Source organism: Motacilla alba, chromosome 9 (genome assembly GCF_015832195.1).
Source record: "Motacilla alba alba isolate MOTALB_02 chromosome 9, Motacilla_alba_V1.0_pri, whole genome shotgun sequence".
Classification (NCBI taxonomy): Eukaryota; Metazoa; Chordata; class Aves; order Passeriformes; family Motacillidae; genus Motacilla; species Motacilla alba.
In genome coordinates this window covers 17414475-17428572 of record NC_052024.1, presented here as the reverse complement: position 1 = coordinate 17428572, position 14098 = coordinate 17414475, and the positions used below count along the sequence as shown (strand labels likewise).

The 14098-nt window shown below is 42.0% G+C and overlaps 2 protein-coding genes across 13 annotated transcripts in view; one reads left to right on the top strand and one right to left on the bottom strand.

Moving 5' to 3' along the window:
- MCF2L2 (MCF.2 cell line derived transforming sequence-like 2) overlaps nt 1–14098 on the bottom strand; it is a 155445-nt gene that overhangs the window by 98843 nt on the left and 42504 nt on the right. For 8 of the 9 annotated variants that reach the window (XM_038146503.1, XM_038146500.1, XM_038146505.1 and 5 more), the window contains exons 3-5: nt 10713–10827; nt 5611–5701; nt 4281–4400 (exon numbers count right to left, since the gene is read on the bottom strand). In XM_038146503.1, the coding sequence (XP_038002431.1) occupies nt 4281–4400; nt 5611–5701; nt 10713–10827 (326 nt within the window). The remainder of the gene's footprint in view (nt 1–4280; nt 4401–5610; nt 5702–10712; nt 10828–14098) is intronic. The other variant, XM_038146502.1, reaches the window with a different exon arrangement.
- The window catches only part of B3GNT5 (UDP-GlcNAc:betaGal beta-1,3-N-acetylglucosaminyltransferase 5), an 82184-nt gene that overhangs the window by 46941 nt on the left and 21145 nt on the right, over nt 1–14098 (top strand). The window lies entirely within an intron of this gene.

Below are 14098 nucleotides of genomic sequence, written 5' to 3'. Positions count from 1 at the left end.
TGTGCATCAAGAGCAAAATATGGTATTGACAATGTTCACACAAACTTCCATAACATAATTTATTCTCTAGATAACATTTATTTACAGAGAAATGGAGGCACAGGCAAGTTAAACAGCTTCTTCAACACCAACCACTTGTTCCAGGGAAGTGCTGAAATTAAACCATTGAGAATAAAATTTCTCTTTCCATTTTCTGATTTTTTTTTTTTGGCACTGTATGTTTACTGAATTCACTGGCATTTTTGCATTTAAAATCATAATGGAAGAAAAAGGAGAAATACACCAAAATCAATTATTTTACTTTAGAACCTCCTTACCATTAGACTTACTTGAAGAAAGCCAAACAAGATTTGAGTTCAGCTTCAGATAAGCAGCATTAACTTTTGGCAACCACTGTAAATTTGTCAACACAAGTGGTTACACAAGTAACACTCATTTATTGTTGTTCCAACAGCTAGAAGATATGCCAGGATTTCAGCAACAGAAGAATAAAAAGTTAAGCACAAATGAGTACGAATTTTAAATAAATAAATGTCAGAAATATGTCAAATGTGTTACTTGATGCTATTTAAAGAAAGCTTAAGTGGCTCTGCATGTCAGCAGGCTGCAATGGAGCATGGTAAGTACACTGACAGACACTGTGGACAGTGAGGAGTGCAGATGTATGGAAACAAGAGGATGCATATTCTAGGCTAAGAGTGCTCTAAGAAAAGCCTCGAGAACAAACCTGAACAAGTTTTTAGCTGATCTTTGTAACAGAATCTTTCTAGAATAATTCAGGTTGGCAGAAACCTCAGCTCTCTAGTCCAACTTTTTTTCTCAAAGCTGTGCCAGCTGTGAGACCAAGGTCAGGTAGCTCAGGTCTTTATCCTCCTAAGACTAAACATCCAAGGATTGAGATTGTACAACCTCTTTGGGCAGTCTGCTCTGCTGCCTGACTGTCTTTGTGGTGAGAAGGTTTTTCCTTATGTCAAGTCAGAGCTGCCCTTGTTTCACTTTATGTCAGTTATTTCTTATCCTACCACCACACACAAGCTGGCTGCAGTGCCCAGTAACCTGGAGGGACTGGAAAGCTGCTGCTGTGTCATATTAACCCTCCTAAGCCTTCCCTTCTCCACGTTGGGCAAGCACAGTTCCCTCAGCATCTTCTTACAGAGCACATGCTCCAAGTCCTGACCTTCCTGGCTTTCCAAGATTACTCCAGATTAATATTTTTCTTGTACTAGGGGAACCAAAACTCAGGGTGTTCTCAATGTGAATTAATTAGAGCCAAGTAAAGGGGGATGAGTGGTTGTCTCAATCTGTTGGTTTTGGTCCTGTTCATACTGCTCCTGTTAATGCAGGATGCTGATGGCTTCCTTTGCTGCCAGGCCACACTCTGGCTCATGTACAGCTTGCTGTCTACCAAGTTCCCAGCTCCTTTTCTGCAGAGATGCTCCCCAGATAGGCTACAGTGTGAATCATTGTCAACAACAAAACTGTTGTGTTGTTGGAAGGGAAGAATATAAGTTATTTCTTGAGTAAGAAAATCCTTGTGGAAGGAAATTCTTTCCCAGTTGCAGGATTTTGCTTTGCCCCTTTTGTATATAAAAAATAATATGCTGGTCAGCCCATTTCTTGAGTTTTTATTCCAGTGGCCCTGTCTTGAAGTATACCATCTGCTCCTCCTGGTTTAGTGTCATCTGCACACTTAATGACAGTGCAGCCTGTTGCCTCTTCCATGTCACTGATGAAGACATCAAACAGGGCAGGTCCCAGCAGGTATCACTCACTACAACACTCCACTTGTTGCCCACTTCCAGGCAGAGTATGATCCATTACTATTACCCTCCTAACCCATCATGAAACTAGTTTTTAAAACCACATGTAGTTGTCCATCCATCCAAACTTTAACCTGACTTGTATCCAAGAATATAGTGGAGGATGCATCTGGCCCCAGGGAGACATACAGGCTGAAAATTCTCAAGTAGGCCCTCACTCTGTTCTTTTTCACTTCCAGCAGTTCATCTTCTCTTTAACCCCTGTCTTTAAATGCAGAAACAAGGAGATCTTGTTGTGAAGAAAGTGTGGCAAAGAAAGGTATCTCAGCCAAAGTTAAAGGAAAAACTTCCCTGAATGTGTTATGAAACACTGCTCTGTTATGATCAAAGCCAGAAAGCTCAAAAAGCTGCATCATCTTGAAAAGGCCTCACACTGGAGCATAAAGTCTGTGCACTAATTCTGAATTGGAAATCACCTTTGAAAAAGTAAATCTTAACTGCTTTGTAGCTCTTCACCATCAGAGATGTTGCTGACAAGTTGGAACTCTTCTGATATTTCAAACCTCACTGAAACCACAGAGGTACACTGTCATGCAGTTTTCTTTTCAGAAGAATTTTATGTTTGCTTTAACCTGGTATGCTCAGTATGAGCCACAAAACAAACCTATTAATATTGCCAGCTATGGTGCTACCCAACAGGGTGTTTGTCTTCACCACGCAGGCATTCCTGCAGGAGAAAGCCTATGAGCAATCCAGCATCCATCTAAAAAACCCATCTGAGAGAGCATTAGCATCTCTCATGCTGCTTGCCAGACAGGAGACAGCCCCAGTCAGTCAGCTGGAGAGTGCAAAGGAGCAGCAGTTTAGAAGAGAAGGGTCAGTGTGGAACATGGAGCCATGGGGGTGCTGCTGCTGGATGGGTTAGGCTGCCAAAAACAAGTCACAGTCTACAAAGCTCAAGGAAGTACTTGCTATGGACAGATTGCTCAGACTTTTATGTGTGTTCTGAGGATGTTTTTATGCACTTCCTATGATGGGAGTTTCCTTGGGTACATCTCTGGGTGTTCCTTTTGAATTCACAGATTTTAATCTCAGAAGAACCCTGCTGTGTCTCCTATATGTCTGTATCTTGATCCTGGCTAATGATATCTAATCAAATCACTATCCCAATAGAAATTTACCTGATGAGGTTTTATTACCCACATTTGTATGTCAATGTGACATAAATCCTACATTTCCTTTTTGTGTCTGGTTGGTTACTGCAGCCTTTATTTCCAGCTCCTGTTTGATCTTCTGGTTTCTACTCATTCCAGTATTGATTTAACCCAGCAAATCTACTTTACTTGCTAAAAGTATAGGAAATGCTGAATTGTTGGAAAATGCTGAATTGTTGGAAAATGCCAGTCCTTGATGAAGTTGTCCCTTTCTGGGCTGCAGTCACTGGTAGAAGGTTGTTATAGCAACAGATTGTGGCATATTAAATATAGGTACATCCATTTTTTAAAGTACTATAAAATATTTTGGTTTGCATTCAAACATAATTTTTTTCATAAATTTTCCATTTTACCAAAAAGCCACCCTTACCAAATGACAGTAAATATTACAATTTAACCACAGTAACCAAATGTCTATTCATGGTTCATTTCCTGTAGGCACTGTAATAAATAGCTGCTGTCTCTCACTCCAGGAGAAGCATAAAGTGTTTTTAACACCTGAACTTCAAACTTGAGTTTCAACAGAGCTAGAATTTGTTGAAGGAGAGCCACAAGTACTTTGCAAAACAACATAAACCCAAAAGCAAAATCCAAAATAGTCATCTGAAATCCCTCCAGTAAAGTCACTTGGAACACAGTATGAGTCTGATCCAGGATGAAATATCATCAATAATCATAATTCAATTTTATTTATAAAACTTAAAAATTTTTGACACCACATGCAAACATGCAGCTAAAAACAACTCCTAAAAGATCTCTCATAGACCTCTCATGGAATAATCTCCAACTCCTTCAGGGTTGATAACTTTCTTCATATCACAGTCTCATCAACATACAGCATATGCCAAGTGCATATAAAAATAACTAAAACACAAACTCTGAATCTTGAGGGCATAGGAATCATAAAAGACATTCAGAATAAGCAATGTTAGAGGGACAGTCAGCGCTGCCATGGATAACCCATCAAACAGTGCAGAATTCAGCCCTAGGCTTCTGCTGCTCTGTAGTCCTGAATACTTATGTTTGTCACTGCAGCGGGATCTACCTCTGCCTACATGAAGGGAACATCTCCACTGAGTTAAAATGCCAGTACCTAAAAACTGAGTCATATTTTATAGCTAGACTGGACATGGGAACATGTCCATTAAATACTATGAACTGCTAAATAACCCTTTGGCATCACCACACAGACCCGGATGAAAGGCCCCAGGTGCCGCTTGCAATCCTGGGTTATGGGAGATTGCTGACAGCCCAGAACTGCAGAAATGGAGAAAAGAAAATGCATGGACAAAAACTGCATGCTTACCGGTACCTTCATTTTAAAGTCATCTCGGTAGAGTTTAATGCCAATGTCAGCGATTGCCCTTTGGATAAAGCGGGAGGGTCTCAGGACAAACACCAGCTGCAGGTTTCCTGGAAATGCTCCCTGCAGGAAATACAGAATTCTTAGAAGGCACATTTCTATCTTACAAGGGAATTTTCAGCCAAGTGTTTCCTCACCAGTAGGGCAAAGCAGGTAGGACTTACTGAATCTTGCTCACTCCAGCTGCTCATTGCCTCAGCTGGTCCATTCAGCACGTGCTCGTAGTCACTATTTCCAAACCCAACAGGAAGACTGACCCGTGTATTTTACTGCCCAGAGATGGTATTTCATGATACAGATTTATCACAGAGCTCCAAAGTTCCTGACAAATGCCTTTATGCCACAGATCCAAACCCCACCAAGCCCCATTTGCACCGCCGCACCAGAAGTTCTCCCATTTTTTTGGGCTGCAGCCACTAGAGGGCAAAGCTGGCTGCCCACGGTCTGGTGAGGGCAGCTGGTAGCACAGATGGATTCCCCAGGCTGACCTACCAATTCACTCCGCAAAGGGTTTTGAAATCTTTTTAACCTCATATTTTTACACACAGGCAGGCACTCAACATGTTCATCAGAAATGGCCCTGCCTGCAACACCCAGCCTACATCTCTCACACTCCTCTGAGCTCATCAAGCATAAAAAAAGAACAATTTCTTGAAGACAGCAGCAAAAAAGCCTGAGAACGAAAAACATTTCTGTCTAAATACCTTGAAAGAACTTAAAGTCGCCTCGGTCATCCCCCCATCCTACACCTCTGTGTGTAAGTGCTTGGTCCTCACACAGTAAATGCTCCTAGTAAGAGAATTATAAAACCAGCTGCTTTTTTTAGCACTGAAAATCAGTGTCCAGCTCTGACTTTTGCAAATAAGCTATTAAGAATTTCTGACAGAGATCATTTACTACTGTGCAAACACAAATAGATCCCTTGGGATCTATTTCTTTCATAAGCAGGCCACGTCATCCTTCCTCAGGGCACAGAAGGGGTACCTCTTAATACTCTTCTAGGAACCAACTTCAAATTACTAGAATTTATATTGCAGTCAACCCAGAAAATAAGGAATTTGTCCTAATTCAGCAGTAAACAAGACGATGCAATTTGTCTCTGCAGCTTCCTCCCTCTCTTATTTAACACATATGAGCTGCAGGGCCAGGGAGAATCTGCATCCACAGCCAGAAGATAGGAGCTTAAAATGAGCACAGGAGGCTGTATTGTGTGCTGAAGGTTCAGCAGACAATTTTAATTTCTAGAAGATAAATAACAAAAGCAAGCACTTACTGCTATTCGTGTCAGGGATGCCTTGACTGCACTCCATTTGTCCCGTCGTCTGTCTATGATGATGATGAATCCGATGCTGGCAGCCTCCAGACTGCAAAACAGATGAAATAGGTGTGCTGGGTTACAGGGAGACACTCCTGTTCCAAGGCAGAGAACTGCAGCAAAACACAGCCTCCGTCACACCGCGCTCGGAGCCCATTATGAAAACAATGTACAGTGGAAAGAATGAATATTTGGCAGAAACACACATTAAAAGGAAAGCCAGAAATATTTCTCTTTCCAGCATAAGGCTAGCAGCTTACACAAAGCATGAATATTTTATCTGCTGAATCTCTCTGCTGCTGTGTTGCTCTGCTGCCAGTCTAGGTGACATGAATAGTTCAGGATCACAAATTACACTGTGCTCTTTTGAAAACAAAACCCCCAAATTTTTTTTTTTCCCTGCAGAATTAGACACCCCTCTACAGCCTTCATTCTCCAAGTATGCTGACACCTGACAGGGGCACTGAGCTCTAGGGCATCAGTATCCCCTGAGTTGTGTACACAAAGCCCCAGGAATTCAGGTAGGCAAAGCAGAAAATGAGGAGTTCTGTTTTGCCAATCACAAACTTGTTCTGGGGCTGCAGTCATTCAAAACTATCCTTTTCAACATATTGGCTAGAATAACAGTTCCTGTTCCTTCTCAGTGCTTTTCAAGGAGGATCTGGGAGGCAGTGATTTGGTGCTCCATTCCACCTATGTAAACCTCATAAATACCCCATCCTCTCTTTCCCTCTCAAAAATCCCACTCTGGAGTGCCAGATTTCAGTGGCACTGCTCTTCTCTCTGCTTTGCAAGAGCACTCAGCATTGGAGAAGCTAAGAAGTGCACAGTGACTGTCCAGAACCTTCACTAGAGCAGGATGGCTCAGTCATCTCAGGACAAACCAGAGGCAGGCAGGAAGAGTATGAATGTCATAATCAGAGGACATCCTGCAATCAAACATCTTATCACAGGTTAAGGGGAAAAAACTGTTTAAAGTATCTCCTTGATCCCTATTCCACCGTCCATACAAGGAGCAACTCAAGAACTGTTTCCATGGGTGATTTTATCCAAACTCATAATAATCAATAATCTACTGAAGACTATCAACACAGTAACAACTCTGAGCTCTTACTGCAGCTCTGCAGCATCAAAAACTGAAAGCCAAAGTATTGTGCAAAACTGGGATGCCAAGTGAATGCTCCTAGTAGTTCATACTGATAACAGGAAAACTCACTGAATTTTCCAATTCATTATTTTTACAGCATTCCTCTGAGGATTAATGACAAAATTCAATGACAATACATGACCTTTCCTCTTTAGTAGTGCAACATACAGCTCTCTGCAGAGGACAGAAAATATGTTTGCAGCAGTGCTTCTCAAGCATGGGGAAGAGAATTAATCTGTTTTACCTTTCATAAATACACAAATGTATACATACCCTTCAGTAGCCTTAGATATACACATACAACTCCTTCAGTAGCTCAACAAATATTCCACAGAATAAAATTCCTTGATAACGTTCAAATGAAGGTAACAAAGATGTTGTGTGTGTTGCAGATTGTTACAGAAAGGTTGAGAAACTAAACACAAAAGTCTCAACCCGGGCCTTCATATTCAAATGATGTTCAGCACAGCATCAGTTGTAATCACTGAGATAAGCTAATGGTACTTGTATGTTTGCTTTTCGACGTGGAGGTTTTTTTGTTGTTTTGCTTGGTTTTGGGGTTGTTTGTTTGTTTGTTGTTGGGGGGGGTTGTGGATTTTTTTTCTTTTTAGATAGATAGGACTGAAGTCCTAAATTTAACCAGGGAAACGGAGAGAGTGTCAGCAAGTGATCCTATTTCACCAGCATGCTGAAAGGCCATGCCAAGGTCTGAATGTCATTTGGCACCAAGGGATGGATGCAGGCACACAGCCACGGGAAGAGGCCTGGCCGAGATGGCAGCATCAGCACAAGTGGATGTACAGCTGAGAACCCCACTCCAGTGTGCATCCAGAGAAAGTTTGTTGAAGAACAAACACACACACACACACTCTCTCTCTATCAATGTTTTCTCAGTGTCAGTACTGTAATATCTCTACCCCCATTATGAAAATACATTGGGGTTTCTCCAGTTCTCTAAAAAGGAGGGTTTGAAGACAATCCTGAAGAGCAGATAAACATCAGGCTTACCTCCAAAATGAATTCTGGCACATTTGCCTAGATCTACAGATGTCTGGCAGAAAGGTTCTTTTTCCCTGAATGAAATATCTGCAATCAGCAGACCTCTTCCATCCTCAGCTCTATATTCACTGACTTGAGATGTTGAATTTCCTGACCTCTTTTGGAAGGAGAAAAGGACACCTGTTTATCAAAGTACTTAATCCATGTCAAGCTAAAGAGAAAGGAATTCTGGCTATGGAATAAAGCAAGTAAAAAAGGGCTTTCTGGAGCTATCTAGTGCATGCACAGAGGTATGCATGTGCATACACCATGTTACTGAGTGTCTGTGGATGTGTTTGTATGCAGACTCCTTTCGTGCAGCACTCTCATGAGCAGTTGAACCACAGGAAAAATGAATCAGGTTACAAAAGTCTCACTGGGCTGATCTTCAATCTTATCATATGTTTTGTCAGATGAGCATATAAGATTAATCATTCCGGAGGGACTTAGAAAGTTACTAACACTAAGTGATATTATCTGCAATCACAGAGCTTATCTCCACAACTAGCATGAACCTTATTGTACAGGATATGCAAAATCAGACACTATAAAAGACAGATATTCTCTCTACATTTGCCTGGAAAATGATGCTGATTTTTCTGGTTCACTAAGCTCTGAAGAAGGAAGAATTTTCTACGATAAACAGGATGAAGTGCTTTTCAAACTATACCTCATTTCACCTGATTCATGGCCATACCCTTTGTAAATCCAGAAGAGTTAGAGACTGTTCTCTATTCTTAGTCCCCTTGTTGGATACTTTCACATCTTTCTTGAGAATTAAAGCAAAAGGAGGACTACTAGCAGTGAACTATACACACAGGAATACTGTTATATTACACACAGCACTATCTAGCACAGTAGTGCTGGCAAAAGTAACAATGCACACCCTTTACTGCTTGCTGAGGTACATGGCAGAGACCCTGTGTGCATGGACCAGCCAGCTGCAGATTGACAGGGCTCTGCTGTACCCAAACAGGTCCACTACTTGGGCCTCATTGAGTTTGAACTCTACATAATTATGTCATAAATCACACAAAGCTTGCTGCTCAGGTTCTTCTTCTAAATTACCTTTCTCCCTCACCATTTACAGAGATAGTGGCAAGTTTCAAATGGTGACTGAAAAAATGCAGGCGATCTTTCTAAAAGCACTGCAATAAAGACTAGAAAATTTCCTGGAAAATTCACATCCTTTCAGTGTGGTCTGTGATCAAACCTAAGAGCCAAGCCAATGTGCTGGTATGCAGAAAATGTACCTTGAAACCCCAGCTAGACACTGACCTTGAACGGGTCGTTTAGAGCAAACTGAGCAGTCACTTACTCAACACAAGTTTTTGTGAGCCTGTCTGTAGAGTGAGATATTACTGACACATATCTCATCATCTGTAAAATAGGTATATCACAGCTCTCCTGACGTACAAAGTTTTGAAACTCAATTCTTCATTCTTTGCACATGTCTCTGGGATTCCTCATGGGAAGAGAAGACAGAAGAGAACTGAAACTGTGTCAAAGCAAAGGTCCTGAATCTAGCTCAACACCCTGAGCCCAGTGTTGGTAGATAGTGGCTACTGAGACAAAGGCAGCAGGAAAATGAGAAGGACAACATTTCTCTTGGTATATTCTCCCAAGTCCCAGCATTAAGGAATAAATTAATTTCTTCAGCCTTGGTTTGCATTTGAGCCATTGTGTCCAGCTGCCGTTGATGGAGCAATCCTTCATGACTTTGGCTAATTTCTTTAGAACGCATCTGTGCTTTTGGGCTTCACACAGGCTGCAGAAGCTCAAAGCTTTTCTGTCTATCATGTTGACATTGTAATATGCAGGTTCCCCACATGTGACAAAATCACTGAGAATCATCTCCCTGCATACTAAGTACAAAGAACTGAAAAACTACTTTTGTGCTTTTCTCAGCCACTGCTGCTGTTGTATATACTCTGGGGCTGGTCACCCTCCCAGTCCTGAAGAAGTAAAGGAATACTCAAAACAGAGTTTCCCCGAAGAACAAAAGTCCCACTGAGCAGTGTGAAACAATGAAGCTGTTAAGTTCACAGTATGTGGTTTCTCTCAGCTTGCTTTGGCAACAACTTTGGCAAATACACGTAGGTGGAGCTGTAAAACTTCTCACTCAAACTTGAGGGAGGCACGTTTTCTGCTATGATCCTCTAAGCCACTTTTTGCAGAAGACTACAGGAAATGATAAATCGTTGCTGTGCTTCTCACTAGCATAAATAGCCATGGTCTATAGACAGGATCAAGGGACTGAAAAAATATTAAGCTCTCTTAGATAAGCAAAAAATAATTCAGCAGTCATGCCTTAGCACATTTCCTCAGAGGAGGGGAAGTCAGTTTTTTTCACTATCCTTCTAAAGCTGTTGGCAAAAAGCAAGGAAAACATCCTGGCTGTGGAGCAATCTCCAAAGAAATGAAGTACCTGAAAGCACATGGTTCTTGCCAGAATCCTGTCAGTGGGGCACCTCACTTGCTTTTTCAGCAAAGGGAAAGCTGCACAGAAAGGTGCACTCAGAGAAAAAGCAGTCATGGGGCCTGTGTAAGTATGGCTCCTTCCTGAAGCAGCCCTTCCCTCATTACATCCAGTGCCCCTGAGGCTTCTCACAAACAACCCCTCTTAGCTCCCTTTGATCTGCCATCTCTGCTGCTGCTCTTCAGAACTATTCCTGCTCCATTTCAGTTCAGCCTGCCCTGTGTGAAGCTCTCTTTTCCATGACACAGTTCCTAGGGCCTCCAGTAGTTAGGGAAGTTTCATAATGACTGGAGGTGCAGAGGCACTGGTATGTCCTGGTAGCACCACTAAAATCAGAGAGCCACTGGGGAAGCAAAACTCTCTAGGAAATCAACCAAAATTTGTGCTTGGTCTCACCTGGGAATGCTGGTTAGATAAGTGACCACATTCAGAAAATCATCATCAGGTATCTCACTGAATCCTGCAAATTCTGGAAAGGTTATAATGGGTGCCCCATCCTTCCCTCTTCCTCCTGCAAAAAAAAAAAAAAAAAAAAAAAAAAAAAAAAAAAAAAAAAAAAGCAAGTCAAAAATTAGAAGGTGGTTTTATGACTTTGGACAGACTGGTCAGTACTCAAGTGGAAAGGCTGGCATATTTCTCCTTGTAAAGCACCCACATCCAGTAATCATCATCAGCTCCCATCTGATACAACTCACTGTAGTTTCATTACCTCAGTTTACTCCAGATGAGATTCTAGCCTTTGAGAATCTCAGCTTTTTCATTAATCTTCTGCACAATTCTGATTAAGTGCGTTTTTTTCGTTCTTTGTTCCCCATTTCCAAATAATTTCTTGTGATAATATTACAACATTTCCCTATGTATAGGTACAGCACTCTCACTTTCCTTCTAGACATCAAATGAAATGAAGTAACAGAACACACAAGCTTTGAATACACACATATAGCCCAAAGTACAAATCTGGGACCAATCCAGGTTTAGGTTTTTCCTTAAGAATGCTCAAATGCTTGGAGAAATTTTGTTTACCATGCTTATTTGCGTCAAACCTCTATTAAACAGGACAGGAAACTGCAAAACTCATAAACAGTAAGGCTGAGTCCCTTTCTGAAGGATTCCCTGATCCAGATTCAGGTAGAGCTACAGGAAGCATGGAGCCAAGCCCCAGGGAAGCAAGCAGCTTTTACAGTTCTCCTGACACGATGCTCAGCCCCAAGAGCTGCTGTAGCCCAGAGCACAAACCCTGTTTAATTGTAGCACCACTCCTAACTTGGTTCCACCAATCAATCTGGGCACTGCTCCAACCACACAGAAGTTATGAGAGGTTTTCTCACCAGCTTGGGCTTAAAGCTGAGAGCAGACTGAGGAGGCAGCAGCACAAAAAGCAGCATGATGAAACAAAGCTTTTGTTACAGGTATCTTATTGCTTAGCTCTCCTTAAACAGGGTATTAAGGATATGCTATTCCCTGAGTCTTTCTCCTTTCTGTGCAATCTTTATGTAAACCTATTTTTTGCACCAGGCTCAGGAATTCTCTAACAACCCAATACTGAGTGTAGTTCTGCTGCGGACAGTTTTCTGAGTCATTTGTCACACACAGAGGACTCCTGCCCAAGGGACAGCCAGCTTCTGGTCTTCTCTTTAGTAAAGAGGAAGCTGTAAGGCAGTAAATTACCTTCCTCAGGAAAATATCCAATAAATTATCCCATTAGGAGCATGGAAGTGGGGGAAAAAAGCCCATTCTCATTCCTTGAGAATTCCTTCCTCTAAATCCCCATAAATAATCCCTGTTTCCAGGCTGCTCCCATCCACCATTGCCTTTCCCTGTTGATAACCACAGCTGATGCCACAAACCAGTTTCTCCTGCTCTGTTGGTGGTCATTGCAAGGAGGTGCTCCAGTAATTCCTGGCTATTTCTCTGTAGAGGGGACAGTCCCTTGCTATCCTGATCCTGCCTCTGCTCTATCCTCACAGCCTCAGTGGGATTATTTAAAATCCCTTCTGGCCATGGAGAGCTGGAATGCTGTTGAATACAATGGTTGCTCAAGGTAAAACTCAGAGCTCTAGAAAATAGGAATTTTGAATAAGGGAACCCTTTTTCTTCTTGACATCTGGTGACATGGTATCAGCACACTACCTTTAGCCCTTCTTTTCATTCCTGAAGGTTGATTATTGCTTTGATTACATCTGAAAATGACTCAGTTTTGTGAGATAATTCACTAAACTCACCTTGCTAGGAAGAACACAGGCCTACAGAGACTCAAAAGTCTCTCAGCCAGGAGGGAAAGCAAGAAAGCCATTATTCACACTGCACTGAATTGGATTTCAAATGCTGAGCAGAGCCACAGCCTCCACACTGACCTCCCCACTGGCCTTGGGGTGATGCCAAATGCTGATGCATGGCAGCTGGATCTCCAGCTGCACGTCTGCAGTCAGCACTGATGTAGAACATGCTGTATTGCAAATTTAGTCAGGCTTTCCCCAGACTGCTGCACTCTAGATCAGGAACTCCAACCAGCAGGTACCCAGTTAGGCTGGTTTGTTACAGATTCTCAGTGACATCTCCTGGACACAAACAGTAACAGCCAGGCAAATTTAATACCAAATTTGTCTGCTGTCTCCTTGTGCAGAGCTCAGTGCGTGCCAAGGTATTTCATATTTGGTATCTTGTGAACGTTCACAGGATTTCTGGGTGCCAAACTTTCCCATTCACATATTTCAAATATGTGAATATACTTTAAATGAGGGAGATGTAGTAACTTGGAATATTTTGGTTTAAAGCAGCAATATTTGCCACTGGAGGATAAGGTAGAGATTCCCCTGGATTCCCTACTTCAACACCTGATAGTTTAGCTGCAGTTATATTCAAGACCTGTTCAAACTACAAGTTTCAAAGGGTACTTCTAATACTCCTGCTCATGAGGATCTCTTTGTGTCCCTTTTATTTCATCTCCTGCATCTCCATTCACACATGAGCTCTTCTTCCCCTGCCCTCTTCCCTGAGCTGGATGAGGTAGGCTGATGGTGCACTCTGTGCATGTGGGTGTGTATTTTTGTCATGGGATCTTCTCCTATAAAAAGCCATCCAAAGAATGAATGTAAGCAGACTGAACACTGACTTCTTCCTTTCACCACTGGCAACAAATCTAGGACACTTAGGAGCAGCCTCAGACCGAACATTCAACTAACAGTCAGCAGCTCCTGCCTCTAAGCCACAGGCCCTCAACAGCTCCTGATCTCCATCTCAATCTCCAATGTGAAGGCAACACTTCCTGCTGCAGCCACACCAGAACCCTGAGCTGGTTCAGCAGAGCTGTATTTCAAACAAGGAAATAAACAAGGAAACCTTCTGTTCCTGCCACACCAGGAAATTAAGGGGAAGTTTGAGGGAGTTTGGTATTCAGAAATTGTGAAGTGCTATGGTGAGAAGAGAGCAGAAATGTGTAAAGTGTTGAGTGAAAAGAAATACCACAAATATGTTACAAATGGGTTTTTCCTGCCCATATCTGAACTTCAAGCAGTAGTTGAGTCACAAAGGAAAATTGTCTATATCCATTTGCATAAGGGATATAAGGGAAGCTCCTTAAACACCAAGGGTGTCTGGAAAACTCTCTGTTCAGTACAAGTGAGCAATTCCATACATCTAAATGTCAATGCCAATTTTTCCCTGACACTAATCCAAGAATTGCTGCAGTATGCAAATTTCTGCAGAATGTGGATTGACAAGCTGCAGCCCTTTTTTCCTCGGCCATCAACCTTTCTTTCTAGGGAGTTGCCACAAGATTTCCT